The sequence below is a fragment of the Rhinoderma darwinii genome, chromosome 2, assembly GCF_050947455.1.
Source record: "Rhinoderma darwinii isolate aRhiDar2 chromosome 2, aRhiDar2.hap1, whole genome shotgun sequence".
Classification (NCBI taxonomy): Eukaryota; Metazoa; Chordata; class Amphibia; order Anura; family Rhinodermatidae; genus Rhinoderma; species Rhinoderma darwinii.
Genome location: NC_134688.1, coordinates 146700561 through 146727249, shown reverse-complemented (window position 1 = coordinate 146727249; position 26689 = coordinate 146700561). Strand labels below are relative to the sequence as shown.

General features: G+C 42.0%; 1 protein-coding gene across 2 annotated transcripts; it reads left to right on the top strand.

Moving 5' to 3' along the window:
• The first annotated feature begins 9 nt into the window (after nt 1-9).
• On the top strand, nt 10-26689 carry COMMD6 (COMM domain containing 6). 2 transcript variants are annotated; one of them, XM_075852336.1, is made up of 7 exons: nt 10-282; nt 632-690; nt 5492-5557; nt 7879-7955; nt 11150-11315; nt 25088-25240; nt 26165-26689. In XM_075852336.1, the coding sequence occupies exons 1-7, from the start codon at nt 246-248 to the stop codon at nt 26213-26215; spliced, it is 609 nt and encodes a 202-aa protein (XP_075708451.1). In that variant the 5' UTR covers nt 10-245; the 3' UTR covers nt 26216-26689. The 2 variants fall into 2 exon arrangements, with proteins under 2 accessions (XP_075708451.1, XP_075708452.1); XM_075852337.1 differs by lacking the exons at nt 10-282; nt 632-690; nt 5492-5557 and adding an exon at nt 7704-7719.

Below are 26689 nucleotides of genomic sequence, written 5' to 3'. Positions count from 1 at the left end.
GTCAAGTTGTATTAGTGCAGCCATATAGACTTGTTTATTTGCTTATTATATTAGGTGGTCTAACCTCATTTTTTTTTTAATTAAATCCTTATGTCTAAGCACCGCTAATGTTGTTCATTATTGACCGTAATATTCATGCAAGTTGGGATGGGCTGCCCGGTTTAAAAATGGAGGCTTACGAAGCAGGCCGCTGATCACGTGATTTACATGAACGCACGTGATTTTCGCAAGGTGTGACGAGTTATATGGCTGCAAGGGAGATGTATGAGCTGTCAGGAGCGGGTATGTTGCATGTTATTATGTGATATGTTGTAGAAGCGCTCGATGCTGGAGACTCCGGATATTTCAAAGAAACACTAGAGTCTGTTTTGTGTAAATATGCATAACATGCAGTTGATAATAAGTTACTGTTCCCTGTTATCAGCCGTTTTATGCAGGGGAGAGGCTGACTGCTGTGTAGTTCAATGGGATTATTGACAGTCCAGAGAACGTCTGCCCCCCATCACTTTTGTAATTTAAGACCTATATTTTGGGCTTCGTGCTCGGTGAATGTTGAAACGAGGCAAGGTCATGCTTTTCAGCTGCTGTAGAACCACCTCGGAATAATTATTATTTTACTTTTTTATTACAGTCTTTGAAAAGTCATGTGATTTGATGAGGTCGTTGCCGCCCGACCTTTTTGCTGAACTGGTATGTCCCATTTTTGGCTATTTTAATGCGATGCTGCTTGCGCAGGGGTCACGTTTAATGACATCTGTAAATCCAAGACTGAACAAAATTAAAGTTTTGTATAAATAATTTAATTAAAAAATACACAGTAACCCCTATGTATTTATCCCCATGTGTGTAGCAACCTAAACTTTAACTCTATACTGTTCATTCAGGTCAGCGATGAAAAGGGAAAACAAACAAAACATGAATATTTTTTTTTCTTGTACCCCAAAATGTAATTTCAAATTAAACCCTAATGTATGCATACTCACAAATGGTAAGAATAGAAAATACAACATGTCCCAAAAAAAACAAGGCTTCACTCACTCGAAAAAAAAACAAAACACTTTTTTTTGATCCTGAATGCCAAAGCAAAAAACGCATAAAAATTTCTGTCCCTCAAGTGGTTGAAGAGCGAGCAGGTATCTGGAAACCGCTCTGGATTTTGTAAAGGGGTTTTCTCCTCCTAATCACTTGTGGCATATCTTTTTCTTTAAAGCGGCTCTGTCACCACATTATAAGTGCCCTATCTCCTACATAAGGAGATCGGCGCTATAATGTAGGTGACAGCAGTGCTTTTAATTTAAAAAAACGATCTATTTTCACCATGTTATTAGCGATTTTAGATTTATGCTAATTAGTTTCTTAATGCTCAAGTGGGCGTATTTTTACTTTCGACCAAGTGGGCGTTGTACAGAGGAGTGTATGACGCTGACCAATCGGCATCATGCACTCCTCTCCATTCATTTAGACAGCAGAATCGCGTTCTTACTAGAACATGATCTGCAGCCACATACACAGCGATTCTGCTTGATTAACGTTAAAGAGGCTCTGTCACCAGATTTTGCAGCCCCTATCTGCTATTGCAGCAGATCGGCGCTGCAATGGAGATTACAGTAACGTTTTTATTTTTTAAAAACTAGCATTTTTGGCCAAGTTATGACCATTTTTGTATTTATGCAAATGAGGCTTGCAAAAGTCCAAGTGGGTGTGTTTAAAAGTAAAAGTCCAACTGGGCGTGTATTATGTGTGTACATCGGGGCGTTTTTACTTCTTTTACTAACTGGGCGTTCTGACGAGAAGTATCATCCACTTCTCTTCAGAACGCCCAGCTTCTGGCAGTGCAGACACAGCCGTGTTCTCGAGATCACGCTGTGACGTCACTCACAGGTCCTGCATCGTGTCGGACGAGCGAGGACACATCGGCACCAGAGGCTACAGTTGATTCTGCAGCAGCATCGGCGTTTGCAGGTAAGTCGATGTAGCTACTTACCTGCAAATGCTGATGCTGCTGTAGAATCAACTGTAGCCTCTGGTGCCGATGTGGCCGACACGATGCAGGACCTGGGGCAGGAAGTGAGTGACGTCACAGCGTGATCTCTCGAGAACACGCTGTGTCTGTGCACTGCCAGAAGCTGGGCGTTCTGAAGAGAAGTGGATGATGCTGATTCGTCAGCATCATACACTCCCATTCACAACGCCCAGATAGTAAAGGAAGTAAACACGCCCAGATGTACATACACAATACACATCCACTTGTACTTTAACTGTAAACACGCCCAGTTGTACTTTTTCAAGCCTCATTTGCATAAATACAAAAATGGTCGTAACTTGGCCAAAAATGCTCGTTTTTTAAAAATAAAACCGTTACTGTAATCTACATTGCAGCGCCTATCTGCTGCAATAGCAGATAGGGGCTGCAAAATCTGGTGACAGAGCCTCTTTAATCCAGTGTCCCGATAATGAATACACATGACCATCCAGCCTGGACGTCATGTGTATTCAGAATCCTGACACTTCTGAATCTTTTCTGTGTGATTTACAGCAACGGAAACGAAATCTCGTTTACCTCCGTAATCTCGCGAGATTTCCTGCGTGTAGTCAGGTGCTTTCTAAATGGTTCCAAATCAAACAATTGCCATTTAATCTGCTGTTTCAGGGTCTACATATACATTTATGTTGTGCGGCTAGATCTCCTTATGACTTTTATATCTGTATAGCATCAGCATTTGTTCGTTTTGGTTTGACATGGAATATTTTTGCTGGGAAAAAAATAACTACGCAGCGATGAAAGTTACACGTTCCTTGCCGTCGGGTTAAGTACTTACCCGAAAACCATTCTTCTCTTGGTATTGCAATGCAGACATCTCCAGCTTCCTTGGGAGCATTCTGATAGTGCCACCCTGTCCTCTGTATAAGTTATACTCTACATTAGATATTACAGTGCCACAGCAGATGGAGTATTAAGTCCTATAAAGGATTTTCAAAAGCGTTCGGCTCTGTTCACATTATAATGGAAGCATAGTGCTCTGCCTTGATCCGTAATACCAAGGGCGCCAAACGGACCCCAATGACTAACAAATTGGTGGTCGTGGTGTCCATGTTTGGCGAGAAGGATCGCACTGCATTTTTCAAAATCGTATTCATTGCCCTGTATCATCTGGATAAAATGCAGTGTTTCTCAACCTTTTTAAAGCCAAGTACCCCTTAGTGGAATGAAGTTGCAAGTGAGTACCCTGAAAGGAGCGATCAGTTATAAGGGTCTGCTCCCCACTTCTTTCAGAGGCTTTTGCACCGATTCTGTCAAATTTTACAGGAAGAATAGCACAGCATGCGGCACTCTTCTCCCCATTAAAATGATGGATACTGCACCTGAACCCATTCCTGACTTCTGACCAAAAAATTGTACCAAAATCTTTGTGCAAAATTGTATCCTTATGTCCCGTCTGGATATATAACCTTTGAATCGCAAATAGTACATATGATTACATTCAGCGGGCCCCTAAAAATATTACAGACTAGAACCTGCCTGTATATAGACACCCAATACTGACAGACCCCTTTAGGCTGGATTCACATGGGACGGTAATGGCCCTGTTCGCACGGAGTGATTTAGAAGCGTTGTACGCGCCAAAAAACATGTCAAATGCATGATTGACATCAATGGTAAAGAGTATGGTTATTGCATACGACATGTATTTTTCTGCAAGCGTATTTAAAAACAAAAACACGCCATATACGAATAGAATCGTCTGCAATTTGTTGGTGCGTAAAATGCACGTGTCAACGGACCCATTGAATTACATGGGTCTGTGTGACAGCCGTTGTCTTATGGCCGTCACACGGATGTAAAATACACTTGTGTGAATCAGGCCTTATACTGACAGACCCCAGAACAGACTACGCCCGTTTTCATGGACAGACCTATAAAGGAAGCGGTAGCAGCAATGGCCTGCTTATAGAAGTGGCAGGCAGCGGCGGGACCCTAATAGAAGCAGCAGCGGCTGGAGTAGAGCAGACTTCAAAGGGCTGACATGCTTACTCTGTAAGCCCATTGGCTCGCACGTCAGTGATCTAGCAGCCAGCAATGAAACATTGCTGGACGTTAGGCGAGTGTTCGGTTTTACCCTTGGGTACGCCTACTGCAGGTTGAGAACCCCTGCTTCAGAACATTAGTCTTCCAACTGTATCTCCCCTGCTGCTAGAAAACGACAACTTCCAGCAGGATATGTTAGAGAGCATGCAAGGTGTGCTACCGAGATTTCTCACATGTTGTTCAAGTAAAAGGGGCTGTGTTGCAGTTTCCTACACAGATTCAGTGAATTAGCCTTTCATTTTAAGGCCCTGTTCAGTTTTTTGGCGCGGACAGCGCGTCTGAATCAGCTCTCTAAAAACGACCACAGCCACCTGCCATTGATTTCAATGGGAGGCGGAGGCATTTCCCCCCACCCCCGAGTGGCTTTTAGCTGCTCACAGGATATGCCGCTTTCTTTTCCCTTCTTGCTGCGGTTCTGCCTCTGACCTCCCATTGAAATCAATGAGATGCAGAAAAAGCATGTTTCGAGGTGTTTTTTGCCCACGGCGCTCAATGGCCGCGGGCGATAAACGCTGTGAAAACCGCGGCAAGAAAGTGCAGGCAGATTTTTCCTTCAGAAATTGAGGCAGATATTTTATTTTTTCCCCCCTTTTTTTGTTTTGGACTCCCGGCGGTTTAATTGATGTTTAGAAAGAATTGTACTAGGCACACATTTGGAATATTTAGCGCAGATTTATTTAAATCTTTTATTTTTTTAATATATGCCAGTGGCTACATGTGCAACGTTTCGGTCGTGAGACCTTCGTCGGGCACGTTAAGATTTTTCTGCCCCCGCCCACCGCACCGCCCCCAAGGGGGTGTGGTGTTTTTTTTGTTTTTTTTCGTTAACTGATATCTTTTTTGACCCCATTAAATCCCACCAAATTTCAACCCTCTACCTCGAGCCGTTCAAAAGTTATGAGGGTGTTCCGAAACTTTTGGTGGGCACTGTATAATACTTTAGTATACTATTATTGCCCGTTCGTGTAAAACAGGCCATTTATTCGGCCATGCCTCTGGCCTTTGTTAGGCCCCCGGCTGCCGTGGAAACCCAACGGTGCCCCGCGATTTCTTTGCGGCGGCGCTGATGGGATGACAGAACGAGCTTCCTCCCTCTGTCAAACAGATTAGATGCCGCTCTCGCTGTTCACAGCGGCATCCAATAGGCTAAACTACCAGAATCGGAGAGTGCTTCGATTCCGGCAGTTGGGGCAGGAGCCAGGCTGTATATAACAACCGTGCTCCTGCCGCTGATTGCGTGGGTACACTGGCAGTACCCACCTGATCAGAGTGATTGATATATACATTGCTATGCGGGAACGAACACCTGCTTGCGACTGATATATTCGTTGTTCGTCGTTAAGGGGGTTAAAGAACATTTGTCTTGGTTTTTAATGTTTTTTTTTTTTGGTTTTGTTTTTTTAGTGTCAACAAAGTATTGAACATCTACAATGTCAGGACACTGGTATAGACCAGACCCTTCTCTGTCAGGTGAGCATGAATGAGCAAACAGGACTTGTACGTTTTAAGCAGTTGTTAATATTTTATTATGCTTTGACTTTAACCCCTTCCCCCTGCATGCATTCTGGGCCCTAATGACCTAGCAATTTTTATTGTTTTTTCCATCGTCCCATTCAAAGAGCTTTAACTTTTTTTAGTTATTTTCACGTGGACATGGCTGTATGAGGACTTTGTTTTTTGCGGGATTAGTTGTATTTTTTTTTTTCAATGCCGCTGTTTTGGGGTATATAGGATTTTTTTATTAACTTTTATTACGGTAAATTTTTTTGGGGGTGATATAAAAACCCCCCCCAGTAATTTAGCCATTGTTCTATGCATTTTGCAGTTATGCCATTTACCATGCGGCGTAAGTAACATGCTACCTTTATTCTATGGGTTGGTCCGATTACGGCGCTACCAAATGTATAGTTTTTTTTTTTTTACTTCTTTTGCAGAATAAAAACACTTTTTTTTTTTTTATTCTTTTATTTTTTTTTATCGAAAATTTTTATTTTGCATCTCCGCTTTCCAAGAGCCATAATTAATTTTTTTTTTCCCTCGTCTCCATATGAGGGCTTGTTTTTTGTGGGGCTTCATTGCTACCATTTTGTTCTACATGGGACTTATTGATTAACGTTTTTCTAATTTTTTTGGGGGTGGAATAGGGAAAAAAATAGCAATTTTGTCGTTTTTATTTTTTTTTACGGCGTTCACCTTGCGGTTTAAATATGCAAACTTTTTTTATTTTTTTGGGTCATTTACGATTGCGGAAATACCATATGTGTCGTTTTTTATTTTATCTTTACACTTTTTCTAAATAAAACCATTTTTTTTTTTTTCTTTTATGGGAACCTTTTTTTTGTTTTTTTCTGTACCTTTTTTATTTTTATTCCATTCATTATTTTTTCTGTCCCACTAGGAGACTTCACAGATCCGGTACCCATGGTTTCCGTTTGTCTCCGTTTTGTTACGTAATTTTGACGGAATCAATAGCGTAATCAACTACGCAATGGAGACTAACAGAAATCATTGGCACTGGATCCGTCACCTTTTGAAATCAATGGGAACAAATCCTTAGATGTGTAAAACAAGCTGAGGACGGGATTATTACTGTGCCCCCTTTTGTTGATTGAAATCTACAGAAAAATGTCAGTAACTTTGCTTTACTTTTCTTCTACCAATTTTAGGTTCCATAGTGGTTTTTTTAACCATCGCTATCTAAAGGGGAATTCAGAATTCTGTTTTCCTGTTAGGCTTCGTTCATATCTGAATTCTCTGTTTCCGTTGCTCTGCACCGTCATAGGACCAGAACAACAGAAATACCGGATGTGCCAGATCCGTTGGATGACGGACACCAAAAGTGCCAGACGTAACCCATTGACTTTAAAGAGGCTCTGTCACCAGATTTTCAAACCCCTATCTCCTATTGCAGCAGATCGGCGCTGCAATGTAGAAAACAGTAACGTTTTTCTTTTTCAAAAACGAGCATTTTTTATCAAGTTATGAGCATTTTTATATTTATGCAAATGAGCCTTTCTTATGGACAACTGGACGTTTTTAATCTTATTTCCAACTGGGCGTGTATTGTATTCGTTACATCTGGGCGTTTTTACTTGTTTTACTAGCTGGGTGTTGTGAATGGAAGTGTATGATGCTGACGAATCAGCATCATCCACTTCTCTTCGTTACCACCCAGCTTCTGGCAGTTCAGACACACAGCGTGTCCTCGCTCATCCGACGCAATGAAGTTCCTGTGGGAGGAAGTGAGCGACGTCACAGCGTGATCTCGCGAGGACACGCTGTGTGTCTGTGAACTGCCAGAAGCTGGGTGGTAATGAAGAGAAGTGGATGATGCTGATTCGTCAGCATCATACACTTCCATTCACAACACCCACCTAGTAAAACAAGTAAAAACGCCCAGATGTAACGAATACAATACACGCCCAGTTGGAAATAAGATTAAAAACGCCCAGTTGTCCATAAGAAAGGCTCATTTGCATAAATATAAAAATGGTCATAACTTGGCCAAAAATGCTCGTTTTTGAAAAAGAAAAACGTTACTGTTATCTACATTGCAGCGCCGATCTGCTGCAATAGGAGATAGGGGTTTGAAAATCTGGTGACAGAGCCTCTTTAATGGTATCCATCATGTTGTAAGTCGTTTTACTGGACAAAATTTTGTACAGCGTTTGTGACCAGATCTGCGACGCAGATATGAACGAAGACTTACCAGAGGGGTGTGTGTTGTGGAGCTCAGGTGACATATTACGTTGTTGATGTATTTAACATTTTTTTTAATTTTTTTTTAACAGCGGTTTCAAGCAGCAGGAGTTGACACAAACATGAATGAAGTTATAAATGTTATAAATGACGTGAACTATCTCTTCAGGTAAATTTTTCCTCATTTAGTGTATATGATATTTTACTGGAAATTGTCCTACACCATGTAATAAATGGTAGATCTGACTCAATCAGTGGACATACATAAAGATGTACTGCTGATCACACTACATGGTGCTAGGAATTGTGAAGTGTATGATGTAAACATTTAAACTGTTTATTTTCACTATGTTTAACTCTATCATTGCCACAGCAATTTTCAAACTTTTGGCACACACAAATAAAAAAAAAAAAAAATCCTAGTATATCCCTATACCATATGTTTTCTTAAAGGACCAGTGTCACGAAAAAAAACAATTTCAGACCAATTTGCTTTTAGTGTTTTATTAAACATTTTTTTATTTATTTGTGTGTTTGTGTTTTACTTTTCTTTATTTTTTCACTTTTTCTTACCTATGGGGGCTGCATTTTTTTTTTTCCATCTCTGTATGTGTCGATTAACGACACATACAGACATGGAATACGGCACATACAGTCCCACAGTGAATGCGAACGGGGCCCGTTCCATCCACTATGCTGTACGCTGTCTGTGTGGGAACGGCGCATGCGCCGCTGCCACACAGTCCAAATAGAACTGTGCGACGTCCGGCGCCATTTTCTTGTGGACCGGAAGTCGCGGCCGGACAGTAAGATTACTACTTCCGGTCGCGGCTTCCGGACTTGTGTACTTGGAGCGGAAGTAGCAGACGGAGCGGAGGGAGCGGTGGCGGCAGGAGCAGGTAAGTTAGGTCTGTGTATGTGCGTGTTTTACTGTGTGTTTACTACTGTATGTTAACCTACTACACTGTGTGTTAGCTCAAAAAATGGCGACACACAGTGTAGGAGGTTTGACCGTTCAATCCCCTCGTTTCTCCTGGCACTAGCCAGGATAAAGGAGGGAGGATTCTGAGAGCTCACTAGAGCGAGTGAGTTTTCTCAAATTTTGCAGCATAAAGCAATGTGGTTGCTTTACCACATGCAATGCTGCAATTTTGGGAATTACTCCATCTAGTGACCAGCGCTGGGAAATATTATAAATTAGAATCTAATTTATAATATTTCCTGACTCGTGAAAAAATTAGAACAATGTTTAATCACATACACTAACTGTTTAACTAAAAAAAAAAAAATTTTTTCTAGCGACACATTCCCTTTAAAGACACCTTACACATTGTTAAAAAGCAACCCAGTACTTTACACTTATAAGTGCCATCGTAATTTATAAAAAGTGAGCATTAATTCTTTGTCATTGGTAAGGAGGGGGGATATTGATAGCATGAAGTGAAGTTTCTGATTCACCCTCTAGGCTCACCTGAAAGCTATACAAGGGACGAGATGACAGTTACAGGCTGTAATATTTCTTCCTGCTGTCACTTGCAGCTTCCCCTCCCTCCCTTCCATGACACTAAACAAGGAAGTAAAACTTTTCATCCTGCTCCTCCACTTCCGAGTGCTGATCCCCCAAATATTGCACCAAGTTCTAAGCTTTAGTCCCTATAGTCACGGCAAGTGTTGAAAGTTATGATTTATTACATGTTTCCTCGGAGGTGAAAGGCTTAATACAGACACTTAATATAAAAAATATATATTGAGGAAGATCCGCAAAGCAAAATTCATCCGGATCTGGCTCAAATTGGGCCCAAAAACTTGGCGTGCACCAAAATTGTGTGTTTTAAACACTTCACAGTTTTTAAAGGCGTAGAAAAGGGGTGTGGCTAGGAGAATATGGCACCAGATTTATTAATGGCGCACGGCATTCTTTTGCTGTAAAGTACGCCAGCCATGTGCTGGTATAAAGAAAAGTGTTTAAAGAGGCTCTGGCACCACATTATAAGTGGCCTATATTGTACATGATGAGATCGGCGCTGTAATTTAGATAACAGCAGTGTTTTTTTATGACCTATATTAGCTTTATGCTAATGTGTTTCTCAATGGACAACTAGGCGTGTTTTACTATATGGCCAAGTGGGCGTTGTGGAGAGAAGTATATGACGCTGACCAATCAGCGTCATACACTTCTCTCCATTCATTTATACAGCACATATTGATATAGCTATATCGATATTCAGTTACACAGCACATAGCGATATAGCTATATCGCTATGTGCAGCCACATAAACACACTATAACGTTACTGCAGTGTCCTGACAATGAATATACATTACCTCCAGCCAGGACGTGATGTGTATTCAGAATCCTGACACTTCTGTAGCATCTCTGTGAATGACCGTTTACAGCGTAATCTCGCGAGACTACGCCTGCTTTGCTGTAAATCGCAGAGAAGTGGTCAGGATTCTGAATAGACATCCCGTCCTGGCTGGTAGTAATGTCTATTCGTTGTCAGTAAATGTGCTGTGTAAATGAATGGGGAGAAGTGTATGATGCTGATTGGTCAGCGTCATACACTCCTCTGTACAACACCCACTTGGTCATATAGTAAAACACGCCCAGTTGTCCATTGAGAAACTCATTAGCATAAAGATAATATAGGTCATAACTCCGTCAAAAATGATTGTTTTTCTAAATAAAAAACACTGATGTATCTACATTACGGCGCCGATCACATCATGTACAATATAGGCCTTATAATGTGGTGACAGAGCCTCTTTAAGCTGTCTAGCTAGATGCGCCAAATCATACAGCGTGCAGCATTGCGACTCATTTGGTGCAGTTTCTGCCTGTCTGGTCTAGTTTTTTCCTGCCCTAACTGTCCACCTTCACAATTTGTTTTTTATTGTACCAATGCCTCTAAAGTTAAAAATCAAGTAACTTTGCAATATGTATTAATTACACATTTCTTACAGTTTGTTTGCAGCTTCTATGCATCTCTATGGTAAGACGACAAACAAGCGATCTATAGGCTAATCCTGCTGTCTTACTCCCTTTTATCTGTCCTTTACTTCTTTCGAACCTGTCGACTGTATGTATACATAAAGTAGGAGACAAATGGAAGGCATTATGGCTGCAGGATTGGATTACAAAGGTTTGTTTATCTGTTACCATGAAGACGCATAGACAAAGTAACTTCATTTTAGAGACATTGGGACAATAAAATAAATTGGTTGTGAAAGGGCAGTAATAATTTCGTCCCATTGCTCTCACTGGCTACAAAACAGCACAGCACTTTCTGAACGCAGATTTATTGGCTTGTTTTATATTTTGTCTCCGCATTTTTGCCTTGCTACTTTTCTTCTTTCTTTATAGCACTGCTGCAAAGCACAAACTGTCCACAGAAACGTTACTGAACACTTTTGCAAGCCATTACAAGCTTCCAAAGCCGACTCTACAGGTCATTCGTCATGTGTGGAATGAAGAGGGTAAAAACCTGTCTGATGTTGAAGGTTCCAGAGATCTATTACCTGCTGCACGGGTACTACATTGTTTTTATTCATCGCTGTAACTTGTACAAAACGTTACTGACAACGTTGCTGAGTAAAAGTTACTGATGCTTACTGACGGAAGGAGATCTCGTAGCTGGCTCCATGACTCTTCTTGAAAGAGCTCCCTTTATATGCCCCAAAACCCCTGAGGAAGCTGCATCTGCAGCGAAACATGTCGGGGGGGGGGGGGGGGCTATATTATTCCTATTTTAGAGCAATGTTAACAGTTGACCTTTACTTTTGACCATGGTTAGTACCTTTACTTAGTGATATCTGATCTATACTATTGACTACAGCTAGCACTTTTACTCAGTGCTTATGATTTGCATTGGGTTATTATCTCTTGTATGGCATAGGAACTTTGATACTATTACTGGTCGGCACACATTGTAGATTTAAATTCTATGTTTGTCCCTACTTGATTTTAAATAAAGGTATTTTTTTTCTAATTTAACTATTCTACTAGGTAGCCAGTAGTTGGGGGGAAAAAACAGGTTTATATTGCCTCAGGCAATTTTTCTATATATTCTAAGTTTTTTTTTTTTTTACCCGCCAACTACTAGGGTCTTCTATGTTTTTTGTTAAAGAGGCTCTGTCACCAGATTTTGCAACCCCTATCTTGTATTGCAGATGATCGGCGCTGCAATGTAGATTACAGTAACGTTTTTATTTTTAAAAAACGAGCATTTTTGGCCAAGTTATGACCATTTTTGTAGTTATGCAAATGAGGCTTGCAAAAGTCCAAGTGGGCGTGTTTAAAAGTAAAAGTCCAAGTGGGCGTGTATTATGTGCGTACATCGGGGCGTTTTTACTACTTTTACTAGCTGGGCGTTCTGATGAGAAGTATCATCCACTTCTCTTCAGAACGCCCAGCTTCTGCCAGATCACGCTGTGACGTCACTCACAGGTCCTGCATCGTGTCAGACGAGCGAGGACACATCAGCACCAGAGGCTTCAGTTGATTCTGCAGCAGCATCAGCGTTAGCAGGTAAGTCGATGTAGCTACTTACCTGCAAACGCTGATGCTGCTGCAGAATCAACTGTAGCCTCTGGTGCCGATGTGTCCTCGCTCGTCTGACACGATGCAGGACCTGGGGAGGTGACGTCACAGCGTGATCTGGCAGAAGCTGGGCGTTCTGAAGAGAAGTGGATGATACTTCTCATCAGAACGCCCAGCTAGTAAAAGTATTAAAAACGCCCCGATGTACGCACATAATACACGCCCACTTGGACTTTTACTTTTAAACACACCCACTTGGACTTTTGCAAGCCTCATTTGCATAACTACAAAAATGGTCATAACTTGGCCAAAAATGCTCGTTTTTTAAAAATAAAAACGTTACTGTAATCTACATTGCAGCGCTTATCTGCTGCAATAGCAGATAGGGGTTGCAAAATCTGGTGACAGAGCCTCTTTAAGCATGTAGCTGGTCATGTGACCACTCTCAATGAGTGTGCTTCTTTTGTATGTGATGGGCTTGCTTATGTGTCTGCAGTGACTACACTCTTGGGAGGGGCATCTGCTGGCATATACTGTTAACGGGTAACTAAACTTTCAGAAAACTTTTGACATGTCATAGTGACATGCCAGAAGTTTTGATCGGGCGGGGTCCAAGCACTGAGACCCTTACCGATCGATAAAACAAAGCTGTAGAACTGCTCATGTGAGCCTTGTGCTGCTTCGTCTCATCAGAGCTTTTTCCGCTTCGTTTTACCGTCCGGTGGGGCTCTCAGTGATTGGCCCCCCACCAATCAAAACTTCTGACATGTCACTATGACGTCAAAAGTTTTCTGAAGGTTTAGTTACCCTTTAAAGGAACGTTGGGGATAATAAAAAGAGCTATGAGACCACAATGAGTGAAAATGTACCACCTTGCTTTTGCTCCGATTTAGATTGGGGGAGGATGGAGCTGTACTTACAATCTTTCCCATTTATTTTTTTTACCCCTTCACCTATGATGGCATTCCTGGAGAGACATTCCATTCGTTGGACAGGAAGCCTGATGAGATAAAAGAGGACACACCTTTTTCACATACAAAGTCAGGTTTCCTGTCCTCCGGATGGGATTGTCCTATTTGACCAAAGCACATATCTCAGGATTACAGACCACCTGGCAGGATTTTAACCTAGTCTTCCTAGGGGTGTCCTGAAGGTGTAAGTCTCTATGGGAGCAACCTTAAGTCTGGGGTAGCTACTCCCTCTTCTGCCGGTCACCGCTTCCCTCTGCGGAGGTGGTCTTGATCCGGTATCTTTCGAATCTTATCTGGAGAGATGAGCATTCTCTGTGTCATTCTCGGGCTCCGTTTTCTTGCTGTGTGAGCCAGAATGCATGTCATGGTGTGTGCAGCATCTGGCACCCTTGGATGAATTCTACCAGCTGGTGCCCCATCACTTCCAAAGTGGTGTTCCAGTGGCCCCAGTGTGGAGGAAGGGGCTACAGCGTTCCCTAGCTGGAGGACTGCTCCAGCCAATCCTAGGCCTATTTGGGCTGAAAGAGAACATGGCTCCTTTCTCCGCTAGACCACCAGATGGAAGCGTCAGGAAAAGCAGCAGGGCGCGCTGACTATTTGGACGCTGCCTGATCCTCGAGTCCGGTACTTGGAAGAGGGGATTGGCGGTCCTCTACTAAATAGTAGGGCAACATATTTTTCTAATCTCTTTTGAATATTATGTTTTAAGGCCAGAGAGGGTCCTAGGAAAAAAACTGGATAAATCCCTTAATAAGGAGTGTGCGGTTTGTAGCAAATGGTTATTAGCTTCTTATACTAAGAGATTATGGCAGTCCTGGCTAGACAAGGTTATCGCTGAGGGATCTACCTGCCTTGCATCTAGTATCAAATTTAATGTATGGGCTGAGGTTAAAAATTCCCTTAGATCCCTAAAAAAAGCGAGATTTACCTAGTACTTCTGCTGGCCAGATACATTCTGACTCCTCTTGCGAGGGTAATAGTGTTAGAGGAATTGGATAAAATAGGTGCTTATGATGGTTCCTCAAAAGAGAACAGGGGGGGGGGGGGATCTTTTCACTGCTGAGGATATGGATCTGCTTCTTAAACCGGTCAGAGCTACCATGAAAATTGATTGCCTCAAGGAACCCCGTTCTGTCCAAGATATTATGTTTGAGAACCTAGGTAGCAAAGAACCTTTCCCATCCAGAAAAATGTGGCCAACCTTCTTAAACCCTTTCCTGCACCTTGGCGTAAATGCGCATCCAGGTGAGCAGTAACTTTGCGCACCTGGGCGTGCAGTTATGTCCGCGCTTTAACAGTTAACCGCCGCGCGGCGGTTACCTGTGCAGGTTGTCTGCCCTGATCTCAGTGTTGTTGCTCAGCAGCCCATCGCCGCTGATTTCGGCAATTAACCCCTTAGATGTCGCGGTAGATTGCCATCGCCGCATTTAAGAGGTTTAGAGCAGATCGGCAGTCCCCACATGCGTTTTCTGTGGCTGGCGATCCATGTCATGGCAACCGGAGGCCAGACAATGGCCTCCAGGCTGCCATGTACGGAAGCCTATGAGGACCAGCCAAAGGCTGGTCCTCATAGGCTTCCTGTCAGACTGACACTCTCGTCTCAATGACCATTAGAACACATTACACTACGTAGGTAGTGTAATGTATTCTAGCAGCAATCAGCGCTGCAAGTCTAAATGTCTCCTAGTGGGACGTGTTAAAAAAATAAATAGTTCAAAATGTTTTAGGCCTCATGCCCACTTCAGTGTTTTTCTACAGGGTGCTAGCTGTTTTTCTGACGGCTAGCACCCTGACCCATTCATTTCAATGGGGCCATGCACACTTCAGTTTTCTTGATGGTCCCGTTGCTCCGTTTCAATCCAAGGTAGAGCATGTCCTACTTTGGTCTGAGATTCCGTGACCGTGAGGCCCATGCAAGTCAATGGGGCCGTCAAAAAAAACAAACCTGAAGGCACACGGAAGGCATCCGTGTGCCGTCCGTATGTGACGGAGCCGTTGCCTAGCAACAGCCAGGCGGGCAGAAATACATTACAAAAATATTATACTAATCGGCAGCCACTTGTCTCTATCAATCACTGATAGGGAAAAGAGGCTGCTGATTAAAAATAAAATAAAAAGCAGTTCATACGTACCCAGTCGTTGTCTTGGTGACTAGTCGCTCTTCTTCCTCCAGTCCGACCTTCCTTTCTGACGCAGCAGCCTGTAATTGGCTGCAGAGGCCGATGTCAGCGTCATCCCTGGAGGCCGGCCTTCTGACGTGCGTGACCGCCACTACAGCCTGTGATTGGCTGCAGCAGTGACATGGATGAAACGTCATCGCTGGAGGCCGGACAGGAGGAAAGTCCGTATGAACTATTTTTTATTTCATTAAAATTTTATTTTCCGAGCGCCGAGCTTGGTACTGTCCAGGGTGCTGAAAGAGTTACCGCCGATCAGTGCAGCCCATTAACTCTTTCAGCACCCTGGACAGTACCATGCTCGGCGCTCGGAAACGGAAACACGGAGTGCTCACGGGAGTGCACACGACCGCTAAACCGGGCACATGGATCCGTCAAAAACGGCCGTGTAAACGGTGTCAAAGTGTGCACGAGGCCTTAAAGGGAATGTCGCAAATTAAACCTTTTTATTTTTTTAAGTGTCGTTACTTATTTCTATTATATTTTTTACGTTTTTTGCTGTCTTTTTTTTAATTTTTTTTTCTGTATGGTGGAAAGTATTAAAAATTTAATAATAATTTGACATGTTTTCCAATGTTGGCCACCAGGGGGAGCACTTCCCAGAATTACAGCAAGGTGAATAAGGCAAAGCAACCTGACTCACAGCTGCTGTAAATGTGGGAGGGAACCTCACCCCCCCCTCTCACAAGCCAGGAAAAGTTGTCTTCAAATTGCTAAGCAGTGTCCGGCAGCCATATTGGGTGTGATTCTGCAGCTGGAAGAAGTTATAGGACACACCAAAAGGCTAAGGGTATGTTCACATGCTTACTAAAGAAAGGGAAAACAGCTCCTGATTTTCAACCATTTTTTAATCAAACTCACATTTTTTAACGGCCGTTTTTGGAGCTGTTTTTCTATAGTCAATGAATAACTGCTCCAAAAACGTCCCAAGAAGTGATGTGCACTTCATTTTAGTCGGGCGTCTTTTTACGTGCCGTTTTTGGAAAACGACCACGTAAAAAACGCCCTGTCGGAACAGAACGCCGTATTTCCCATTGAAACCAATGGGCAGATGCTTGTAGTCGTTCTGCTTTCGATTTTTCAGCTGAAAACTTTGTGTGTGAACATACCCTTAGGGTATGTGCACACGCTAACTGCATTTACGTCTGAAATGACGGAGCTGTTTTCAGGAGAATTTAAAATGGCAAAATTGCGTTTTTTTTGGTCACCTTGGCTCTACCAAAAAATGTATTATGTGCTCAAAAAGTTGTATGTACTAAAAAATGGTACCAATAAAAACTACAGCTCATCCCGCCAAAAAAAAGTCCTCACACCACTCTATTGACGGTTTAAATAAAAAAGTTATGGCTCTTGGAAAGAGGTAGGAGGGAAAAACAAAAAGCAAAAAATGGATCAGTCCAGAAAAGGTTAATTAATTTCTAATGAAAAAACCATTTATGACCACATTTGGGGTATTGCCGTAATCGGGAGAAATTGTTTTACAAATGTTGGGGTGCTTTTTCTCATTAATTCACTGTAAAAATGTCTGTTTTTTTTCAGAAAAAATGTAGTAGATTTTCACCTTTACTGACTAATTCCAATGAATTCAGCAAGACCACTGTGGGGTTAGAATGCTAACTTTTTACCCCTAGAGAAATTCCTTGAGGGGTGTAGTTTCCAAAATGGGGTCACTTTGGGGGGGGGGGGTCTTTATTGTTCTGGCACCACAAGACCTCTTCAAATCTGACATGTTGCCTAAAATAAAGGAGGCCCCAAAATCCACTAGGTGCTCGTTTGCTTCCGAGGCCTGTGTTTCAGTCTATTACCACATTAGGGCCACATATGGGATATTTCTAAAGGCTGCAGAATCTGGGTAATAAATATTGAGTTGCATTTCTTGGGTAAAACCTTCTGTGGTACAAAAAAAATGGATTACAATTGAATTTCTGCAAAAAAAATTACATTTAATTTGTCAATTTCACCTCTACTTTGGTTTAATTCCTGTGAAACGTCTAAATAAAATAAAACTATATTGAAAAAATGATGCCAATCCAAAGTAGACATATGGGGGATGTTAATTAGCAACAATTTTGTGTGGTATAACTGCCTGTCTTACAAGCAGATACAATTAAATTTAGAAACATGTTAATTTTTGAAATTTTTCACAAACTGTTGGTGTTTTTCACAATTAAAGACTGAATGTATCGACCATATTTGTACATTTCACCTCTACTTTGCTTTAATTCCTGAGAAACGGGTTAAAACACTTTCTGAATGCTGTTTTGGATATTTTTAGAGGTGCAGTTTTCAAAATGGGGTGATTTATGGGGACTTTCTAATATATAAGGCCCTCAAAGCCACTTCAGAACTGGTCCCTGAAAAAATTGCCTTTTGAAATTTTCTTGAAAATATGAGAAATTGCTGCTAAATAAAGTTCTAAGCCGTGTAACGTCCTAGAAAAATAAGTGTTCAAAAAACCATGCAAACATAGTAAACTAGTAGCTATTTTGTGTGGCATTACCATCTGTTTTACAAGCAGATACATTTAAATTTAGAAAAGCGCTAATTTTTGCACATCTTCTCCAAATCTTGGTGTTTTGTTTTTTTTTCAAATATTGAATTTATCGACCAAATTTTTTCACTAACCTAAAGTACAATATGTCACGAGAAAACAATCTCCTGATCGCTTGGATAGGTAAAAGCATTCCGAAGTTATTACCACAGAGTAAGGCCTCATGCACACGACCGTATTTTTTCCCACCCGTAAATACTGGCGTAAATACGGGTCCGGTGTCACACGTATTCCACCCGTTTTGCACCAGTATTTACGAACCTGTGCCCGTAAATATGGGTCCGGTGTCACACGTATTCCACCCGTATTTACGGGCACGTTTTTGGCGGCAAAATAGCGCTGCACTAATCGGCAGCCCCTTCTCTCTATCAGTGCAGGATAGAGAGAAGGGACAGCCTTTTCTGTAATAAAAGTTAAAGAAATTCATACTTACCCGGCCGTTGTCTTGGTGACGCGTCCCTCTCTTCACATCCAGCCCGACATCCCTGGATGACGCGGCAGTCCATGTGACCGCTGCAGCCTGTGATTGACCTGTGATTGGCTGCAGCGGTCACATGGCCTGAAACGTCATCCAGGACGTCGGGCCGGATGTCGAGAGGGACGCGTCACCAAGGCAACGGGCGGGAGACCGGACTGGAGGAAGCAGGAAGTTGTCGGTAAGTATGAAAGTCTTTTATTTTTATTTTTTACAGGTTTATACTGATTGGTAGTCACTGTCCAGGGTGCTGAAAGAGTTACTGCCAATCAGTTAACTCTTTCAGCTCCCTGGACAGTGACTATTTACTGACGTCGCGTAGCAACGCTGCCGTAATGACGGGTGCACACATGTAGCCACCCGTCATTATGAGAGCTCCATAGACTTCTATGGACTGTCCGTGCCGTTATTACGGCCTGAAATAGGACATGTTCTATCTTTTTCAACGGCACGGGCACCTTCCCGTGAGAAAACGGGAAGGCACCCGTCGCCAATAGAAGTCTATGAGCCCGTTATTAGGGGTCGTAATTACGACCCGTAATAACGGGAGTTTTTACGGTCGTGTGCATGAGGCCTAACCCGTCGGATTTGAAAAAATCTGCTTCGTCCTGAAGGCCAAAACAGGCTCAGTCCTGAAGGGGTTAAACGCGAATGGAAGAACACTGATAGAAAATTTGGTATTTTCCCAAGATCATAAAAAGGATATGAGAAGCAAGTCTGCAAAAATTGGGATAGTATTTTATTTTTAAAAAACGAGCATTTTTGGCCAAGTTATGACCATTTTTGTATTTATGCAAATGAGGCTTGCAAAAGTGGATGATACTTCTCGTCAGAACGCCCAGCTAGTAAAAGAAGTAAACACGCCCAGATGTACACACATAATACACGCCCAGTTGTACTTTTGCTGTAAACACGCCAAGTTGTACTTTTGCAAGCCTCATTTGCATAAATACAAAAATGGTCATAACTTGGCCAAAAATGCTCGTTTTTTAAAAATAAAAATGTTCCTGTTATCTACATTGCAGCGCCTATCTGCTGCAATAGCAGATATGGGTTGCAAAATCTGGTGACAGAGCCTCTTTAAACCTGGTATGGTGAGTACTTGTGTGGCTAGATCCTTAACCATATGGATTTCCGAGTTAGAGCTGAATATTAAGGATAAAACCTCCAGGGAACAGATCCGTTCCTTCCTCCCAGTACTATCTAAGGGTATGTGCACACACACTAATTACGTCCGTAATTGACGGACGTATTTCGGCCGCAAGTACCGGACCGAACACAGTGCAGGGAGCCGGGCTCCTAGCATCATAGTTATATACGATGCTAGGAGTCCCTGCCTCTCTGCAGGACAACTGTCCCGTACTGTAATCATGTTTTCAGTACGGGACAGTAGTTCCACGGAGAGGCAGGGACTCCTAGCATCGTACATAAGTATGATGCTAGGAGCCCGGCTCCCTGCACTGTGTTCGGTCCGGTACTTGCGGTCGAAATACGTCCGTCCATTACGGACGTAATTAGTGTGTGTGCACATACCCTAAAGCGGCAGACTTCATGGCCGACACCTTGGATTCGGTACACCTAGATCAGCTGCCTTTTTCAATTCCGGCTACAAGGGCTATCTGGTTGAAAGCCTGGAAGGGGAATGCAGGCTTAACCCCTTAAGGACGCAGACACTTTTGGACCATATGACACAGCCTCATTTTTTAAATCTGACATGTCACTTTATGTGGTAATAACTCCAGAATTCTGTTACCTATCCGAGCGATTCTGAGATTTTCTCGTGACATATTGTACTTTATGTTAGTGAAAAAATTTGGTCGGTAAATTCAATATTTATTTGTGAAAAACACAAAAATTTAGAGAAAATTTGCAAAAATTTGCATCTTTCTAAATTCAAATGTATCTGCATGTAAGACAGATGGTAATACCACACAAAATAGTGACTTGTTAACATTTCCCATATGTCTACTTTAGGTTTGCATCATTTTTTGAACAGCCGTTTATTTTTCTAGGACGTTACATGGCTTATACGTTTAGCAGCAATTTCTCATATTTTCAAGAAAATTTCAAAAGCCTATTTTTTTAGGGACCTGTTCAGTTCTGAAGTGGCTTTGAGGGCCTTATATATTAGAAAGTCCCCATAAATCACCCCATTTTGAAAACTGCACCCCTCAAAATATCCAAAACAGCATTCTGATAGTGTTTTAACCCGTTTCTCAGGAATTAAAGCAAAGTAGAGGTGAAATGTACAAATATGGTCGATACATTCAGTCTTTAATTGTGAAAAACACCAAAATTTTGTGAAAAATTGCAAAAATTAGCATGTTTCTAAATTTAATTGTATCTGCTTGTAAGACAGGCAATTATACCGCACAAAATTGTTGCTAATTAACATCCCCCATATGTCTACTTTGGATTGGCATCAACTTAAAAGTTTAGCAGCAATTTCTCACATTTTCAAGAAAATTTCAAAAGCTGTTTTAGGAAACAGTTCAGATCTGAATTGAACTAGGGGTGTAGTAAGCATTTTGACCCCCCCCCCCCCCCCCAGGTGTTTCATAGATTTCATTAGAATTGTGCAGTAAAAATTAAAATGTCAAAATGTTTAATTTTATCAAATAAGGGAGAAAAGGCACCGTAACATTTGCAAAGCAACTTCTCCAGAGTACGAAAATACCCCACAGTGGTTTATTACCACATATATGAATACACATCAGGGCTCAAAAGGGAAGGAGCGCCATTTGGCGAGCAGATTTTGCTGGATTGGTTTTTCTGCACCATGTCACTTTTGCAAAGCCCCTTCGGTACCAGTACATTGGAAACTCCCCAAAAGTAACTCCATTTGGCAAACTACACCCATTGAGGAATTCATCTAGGAGAGTAGTGAGCATTTTGACCCCACAGGTGTCTCATAGATTTTATTACAAATGGGCAGTGAAAATGAAACATTACATTATTTTCCAATAAGACGTAGCATTAGTTCAAAATTTTTCATTTTCTCCACAAATAAAGGAGAAAAAGCACCGTAACATTTGTAAAGCAACTTTTCCGGAGTAGGGAAATACCCCACACGTGGTTATAAACTGCCATTTGTACACACAGCAAGGCTCTAAAGGGAAGGAGCGCGCCATTTAGTATTTGGAGTGGAGATTTTACAAGATTCATTTTTTGACACCATGTTGCATTGAGCTATAGTACCAGTACAGTGGTACCCCTGAAAAATTACCCCATTTTGGAAACTAGATCCCTCAAAGAATTGATCTAGGGGTGTAGTGAGCATTTTGACCGCACAAGTGTTTTGCAAAAATGAGTAAACCATAGATGTTGCAGATTGAAATTTCTGTTTTCCACAGATATGCCATTTCAGTGCCCAATATGTTGTGCCAAGCTTGTACCACCGTAGAAACACATCCCATAAATTGATAAGCGGGTTCTCCAGAATACAGTAATACCCCATATGTGGTCATAAATTACCGTTTGGGCACACTGCCAGGCTCAGTTGGACCACCATTTGTCTTTTGAAGTGCAGATCTTGGTTGGTGTTTTACTGGTATTTCAGCTTATAATGTGGGGGTATATGTAAGCTGGGCGGAGTACATCAGGGTATATGTAAGCTGGGTGGAGTACATCAGGGTATATGTAAGCTGGGCGGAGTGCAACAGGTCATAATAGGATGATGTAATAATGGGGTGAATGAAGAATCCATGAATTGGTGTGGTACGCTTTGAACAAATTCTTTATGCACAGGCCGGGTTTATTGGGTATTATACAAAATATCTGCGCTCCAGTATTGCCTTATATTTGACTTCTTCACTAGCCCTATAAGCCGCACAAGGCCCTAAAGTTTCCTCCTCTCCGCTGCATCTACAGGGTCCACCTGTGGGGTCCAGCAAATGATGATGTGGGGTATTTAGTGAAATTCTACTGGACCTAAAAAATCAGTCTGGGCCGTCATTTAGCATCATTTTGCATCATTGCGTTTTGAGAGTCATAACTTGTTGTTTTTCTGTTGACGTAGCTGTGTCAGGGCTTATTTTTTATGGAACGAGCTGTAATTTGTATTGGTTCCATTATGGGGTACATGCGATTTTTTTAAATTTTTTTTACTACAGTGTTCACCGTGTAGTATAAACAACATGTTAACCTTATTCTGCAGGGCGATACGATTAGTGACACCAAATTTATATCAGTTTTTTTACGTTTCACTACGTTCCCACAATAAAAAGACTCTTTTCTAAAAGAAATCATGTTTTAGTGTCGCCATTTTCTGACAGCCATAACTTTTTTTATTTTTTAGTCGCTGCGGGAGGGCTTGTTTTATGCGTGACGAATTGTAGTTTATATTGGTACCATTTTGCGTTACTTGCAACTTCTTGATCACTTTTTATGACCTTTTTTTTTGAGACAAGATGACCAAAAAATAAAATGCTGTCATTGTTTTTTATTAAACATTTTTTACGGCGTTCACGTGCAGTAAAAAAAATGTGACATTTTTATAGATCAGGCCGTTCCGAACGCAGCGATACCTATTATGTATAGTTGTTTTTCATGTTTTCATTTTTTTCCTAATAATAAATGAGTTGATCAAGGAAACAGGGCGATTGTTGTTTTTATTAGTTAAAACTCTTATTTTTTTTTTTTACTTCTTTTTCTTTTACACTGACCTAGGGACTTGAAGATCTGGTCTTCTGATCCCCGGGACAATACACTGCGCTACTTATGTAGTGCAGTAACTGTCATTCATCAACTGACAGCCTATTAGGTCCTGCCTCGGGCAGGACCTAATAGGCTTCCGTACCTGGGCAACCAGGAAGCCTAGTAACGGCTTCCTGGTTGCCATAGCAACAATCGCCACCCGCGATCCATCGCGGGGGGGGCCCGGGGGTTACAGAGGGAGCTCCCTCCCTCTGTGAACCACTTCAATGCGGCGGACGTCATTAACAGCCGCATTGAAGGTGTTAAATGGCTGCGATCGGCGGTAACAGCCATTGCAGTGGCATGTCAGCTGTGTCTGACAGCTGACAGCCGCTGAAGATAAAGCGCGCACAGCTCCTGTGCTCGCTTTATCTACAGGGCGTGACTTTGTATTTGGACGTACAGTCACGCCCGTGTGCGGGAAGGGGTTAAAGAGAAAGCTTTGCCTAATTCCATGTTGTGGTGATTCTCTGTTTTAATCCTCCATTAGATGGTCTCCTAGAGAAGGCCTGAGGTGATGAAAAAAAGTTGCGGAAGAGGAAATGGGGTCATCAAGTGTGGCTAGTGTTGATCGCTGATTAGCGTGATGACTTGATGGAATAAGATCTCTACTAAGATATCAATTTATTTTGAAACTTTGTCTTGTGGTCTGAATTTATTATAAAGCCCTGGAAAACTTCTATCAAAAAGGAAGTATGATTAGAGTGAGCAGTGAGTCCTCCTTTAGCATTATGACATTGCCATGGAGCGTCTATGATTTCTGAATGCATTTAAGCGTCTTGTTAAAACCTCTAAAATTGTGGAGTATGCCATAGGTTAGAAGGCCTAGGGAATATAATCAGAAAGATTAAACTCGTGTGTGCGGTAATGTGACTAGCGCACCCATGATAAAAAAATATTAATGTTTACATGGAGAATAAAGAAACGACTTTCGTATCGCTTTTATTTAGGAGAAACAAGTAAATCCCATAGAACGGAGTAGTAGTTCTGTAATCCGCATAGCTCAGCGAGCTACGCTGTTCTCGTAACTTCCGACTATATAACCAGGAAGTGTCCGGGAGGCAGTGAGGGCAGAAAAAGGTAGAACGGGGTTTAGGGTGCCCCATTCTAGAGATGGATGGGACCCGCAGCTATCTGACATTTATAACCTATCCTGCGGATAGGTCATAAATGTCCCTCATGGGAAAACCCCTTTAAGGTGGATGCATCTCCTTGGTAAGTAGCACTCCTGACGTGTTCAGTTTCAGGTCATGCCCTCAATCCTTACCATTTTTATATATTTTTTTTTTAATGTTGGAGCCCACATGAAATCTCTGCACTGTGTCTGTGTTTTAAAGTGGCCCTGGGATTCTCTTATTTAAATATACTGGGGCAGATTTACTATGCAAAACGTGCCGGAATTCTGGTGTACATGCTGTGTGCAAAGTTTATTAACTCTTTTAGACACATTTTGTGCCACGCTCAGCAAGGGAAGTGACCTAGTGGGAAAGGGATGTGGTCTAACAGGACGTGGCTTAAAATGTGACACCATGCGCCACTAATTTGGTGCAAAAAGTGTTAAACTCAGACAGCCAAGTGGGTAGTATAAAAGAAGTCTGCTTTTTTTTTTTTCTTAGTCCCCCCCCCTAGGGGATTTGATTGCACGATATACTGCAATACGAATGTATTGCAGAATATCATGATTTTATAGGTACACAAAGATTGCAGACCTGGGGGCCTTCATTAGGCACAACTGTTATGTTCATTTTTCTCCCATTTCAGTGTGCCTGATCGATAGTCATACAAACTGTACAGTACGATTACCGTAGTTTGAATAACAAACTGTAGTTTTGGGGGTTTTTATGTGTACATATAATTTTTTTTCCCTAATTTTTCTTATTGTTTTCAATGCAGCTACTTGACTTTCATTGGAAAGTTGGAATGGCAGTCAGTTCAGATGGCTGCAAATCCCTGAATCATCCTTATGTCACTGTGGAATTGAAAGTAGCAGATCATTCCGGTCAGGTCCAAAATAAAGTCTTTGAGATGACTATTCCAGAGTTTCAGGTTTGTATGGATGCTTTTCACAATGGCATAGATAACTTGAAGGGTTTTCCTAGTAAAAACATTTACCACTCATCCACAGAGTAGGTGATAAATGTTAGGTCACTATAAAGGGCCGCACTGCTGGGTCCCCCACTATTCACTAGTACAGGGGACCCAGGTCCCCTGTCCCTTCTCACCTAAATGTCTACAATGCAAAGGGGTTGTATGGAGTTTTGGTCGAACATTCTTGCTACCCCCTATATGCAGTACATGAGTTACAAAAACAACCTAGTGAAAAGCCAAGGGCTTTCACTCCCCTATAGCGTTGCATGGAGCGGCAGCGTACATGGTTGACCGCCATGCTATACTCCTCCTCCTCACTGCTGATATATATATTTTTTTCCTGCACTAGTGACCTAACATTACCTATCCTGTAGTTATTGGCAGAGTTCGCTTTCTAATTTAATAAAAAGCTCGAAATATAAAAAGTGAATTTTATGGATGTCTGAAAGTCACACTCTGCAGCCTTAGTACTGCAGGAGGTGGTTGCGTTCACTTTCTCCTGAACCACTGGCCCCCTAGAAAGCTGACTACAAAACTGACATTGTTTTCCTGTGAGATTTGTTTCCAGACATATGTTTAAAGTGTACCTCCAGTTGCAATCTCCTGTCCGACCTGACGTTGAGCGTGGAGAGGCGTTACTGCACGCTGCGTCATACAGTTGCCGTGGAAACCGTAAGACACCCTAATTAGTAGGACCCATGCACAATGTTCTCTGGGCTTTGTACAGTTACCGCGGAAATTGTACCTCGCAGTAGTGGCTCTCTCGGTCCAATTTGAGTCTGGTAGGAGATTGCAACTGGAGGTACACTTTAACACAAATTTCTGATTCTTAGGCTAAAGCATTGTCCTGTCTTTTTTTTTTTTTTTTTTTTTTCCCCCCAGAATTTCTCCAAGCAGTTTAAGGAGATGTCTGCAGCTCTTGAGAATGTTTGAAGAGGCAGTCGCTGATGTTTAGTGTGATGAGAGAAATGGCCATGGTCTACAAGGAAAACCAAGAAATGACTTACCTAAGCAGCAGTTTTTTTTTTTTTTGTGGATTTATATTAGGCCCTGTTCGGACAGAGTTTTTTGCAGGCAGAAAAATCTGCATTTTGAGGCAGTTTTTCGGCTCCGGCCATTGAGCGCAACGGGCAAATATCGCCACGGAAAACGCTCTCTGCCTCCCAGACTGAAACGCCTAAAGAAAAGGCTTGTAGCTTTTTCCCACGAGCCTCCATCTCCCCTTGAAATTAACGGGAGGCGATTTTGGACGCTCTTTCCTGCGGTTTCCACGGCAAAACTCGCTGCAAAAAAAACTCCGTGTGTTCAGGGCCATCTAATCAGTCAAGGTTTTTTTTTTTTTGTATATAACCTTTCTCATTTTAGAGTTCATGTAAATATTAAAGGTTCTCTAGCCTTGGCCAACAA

Excerpts from the sequence above, each read along its gene's own strand:
- COMMD6 (XM_075852336.1), top strand. The coding sequence starts at position 246 with ATGGCTGCAAGGGAGATGTATGAGCTGTCAGGAGCGG. Across the intron at positions 283-631 it reads GTATGAGCTGTCAGGAGCGG|TCTTTGAAAAGTCATGTGAT; the intron begins GTATGTTGCATG and ends TTTTTATTACAG. Across the intron at positions 7,956-11,149 it reads GACGTGAACTATCTCTTCAG|CACTGCTGCAAAGCACAAAC; the intron begins GTAAATTTTTCC and ends CTTTCTTTATAG.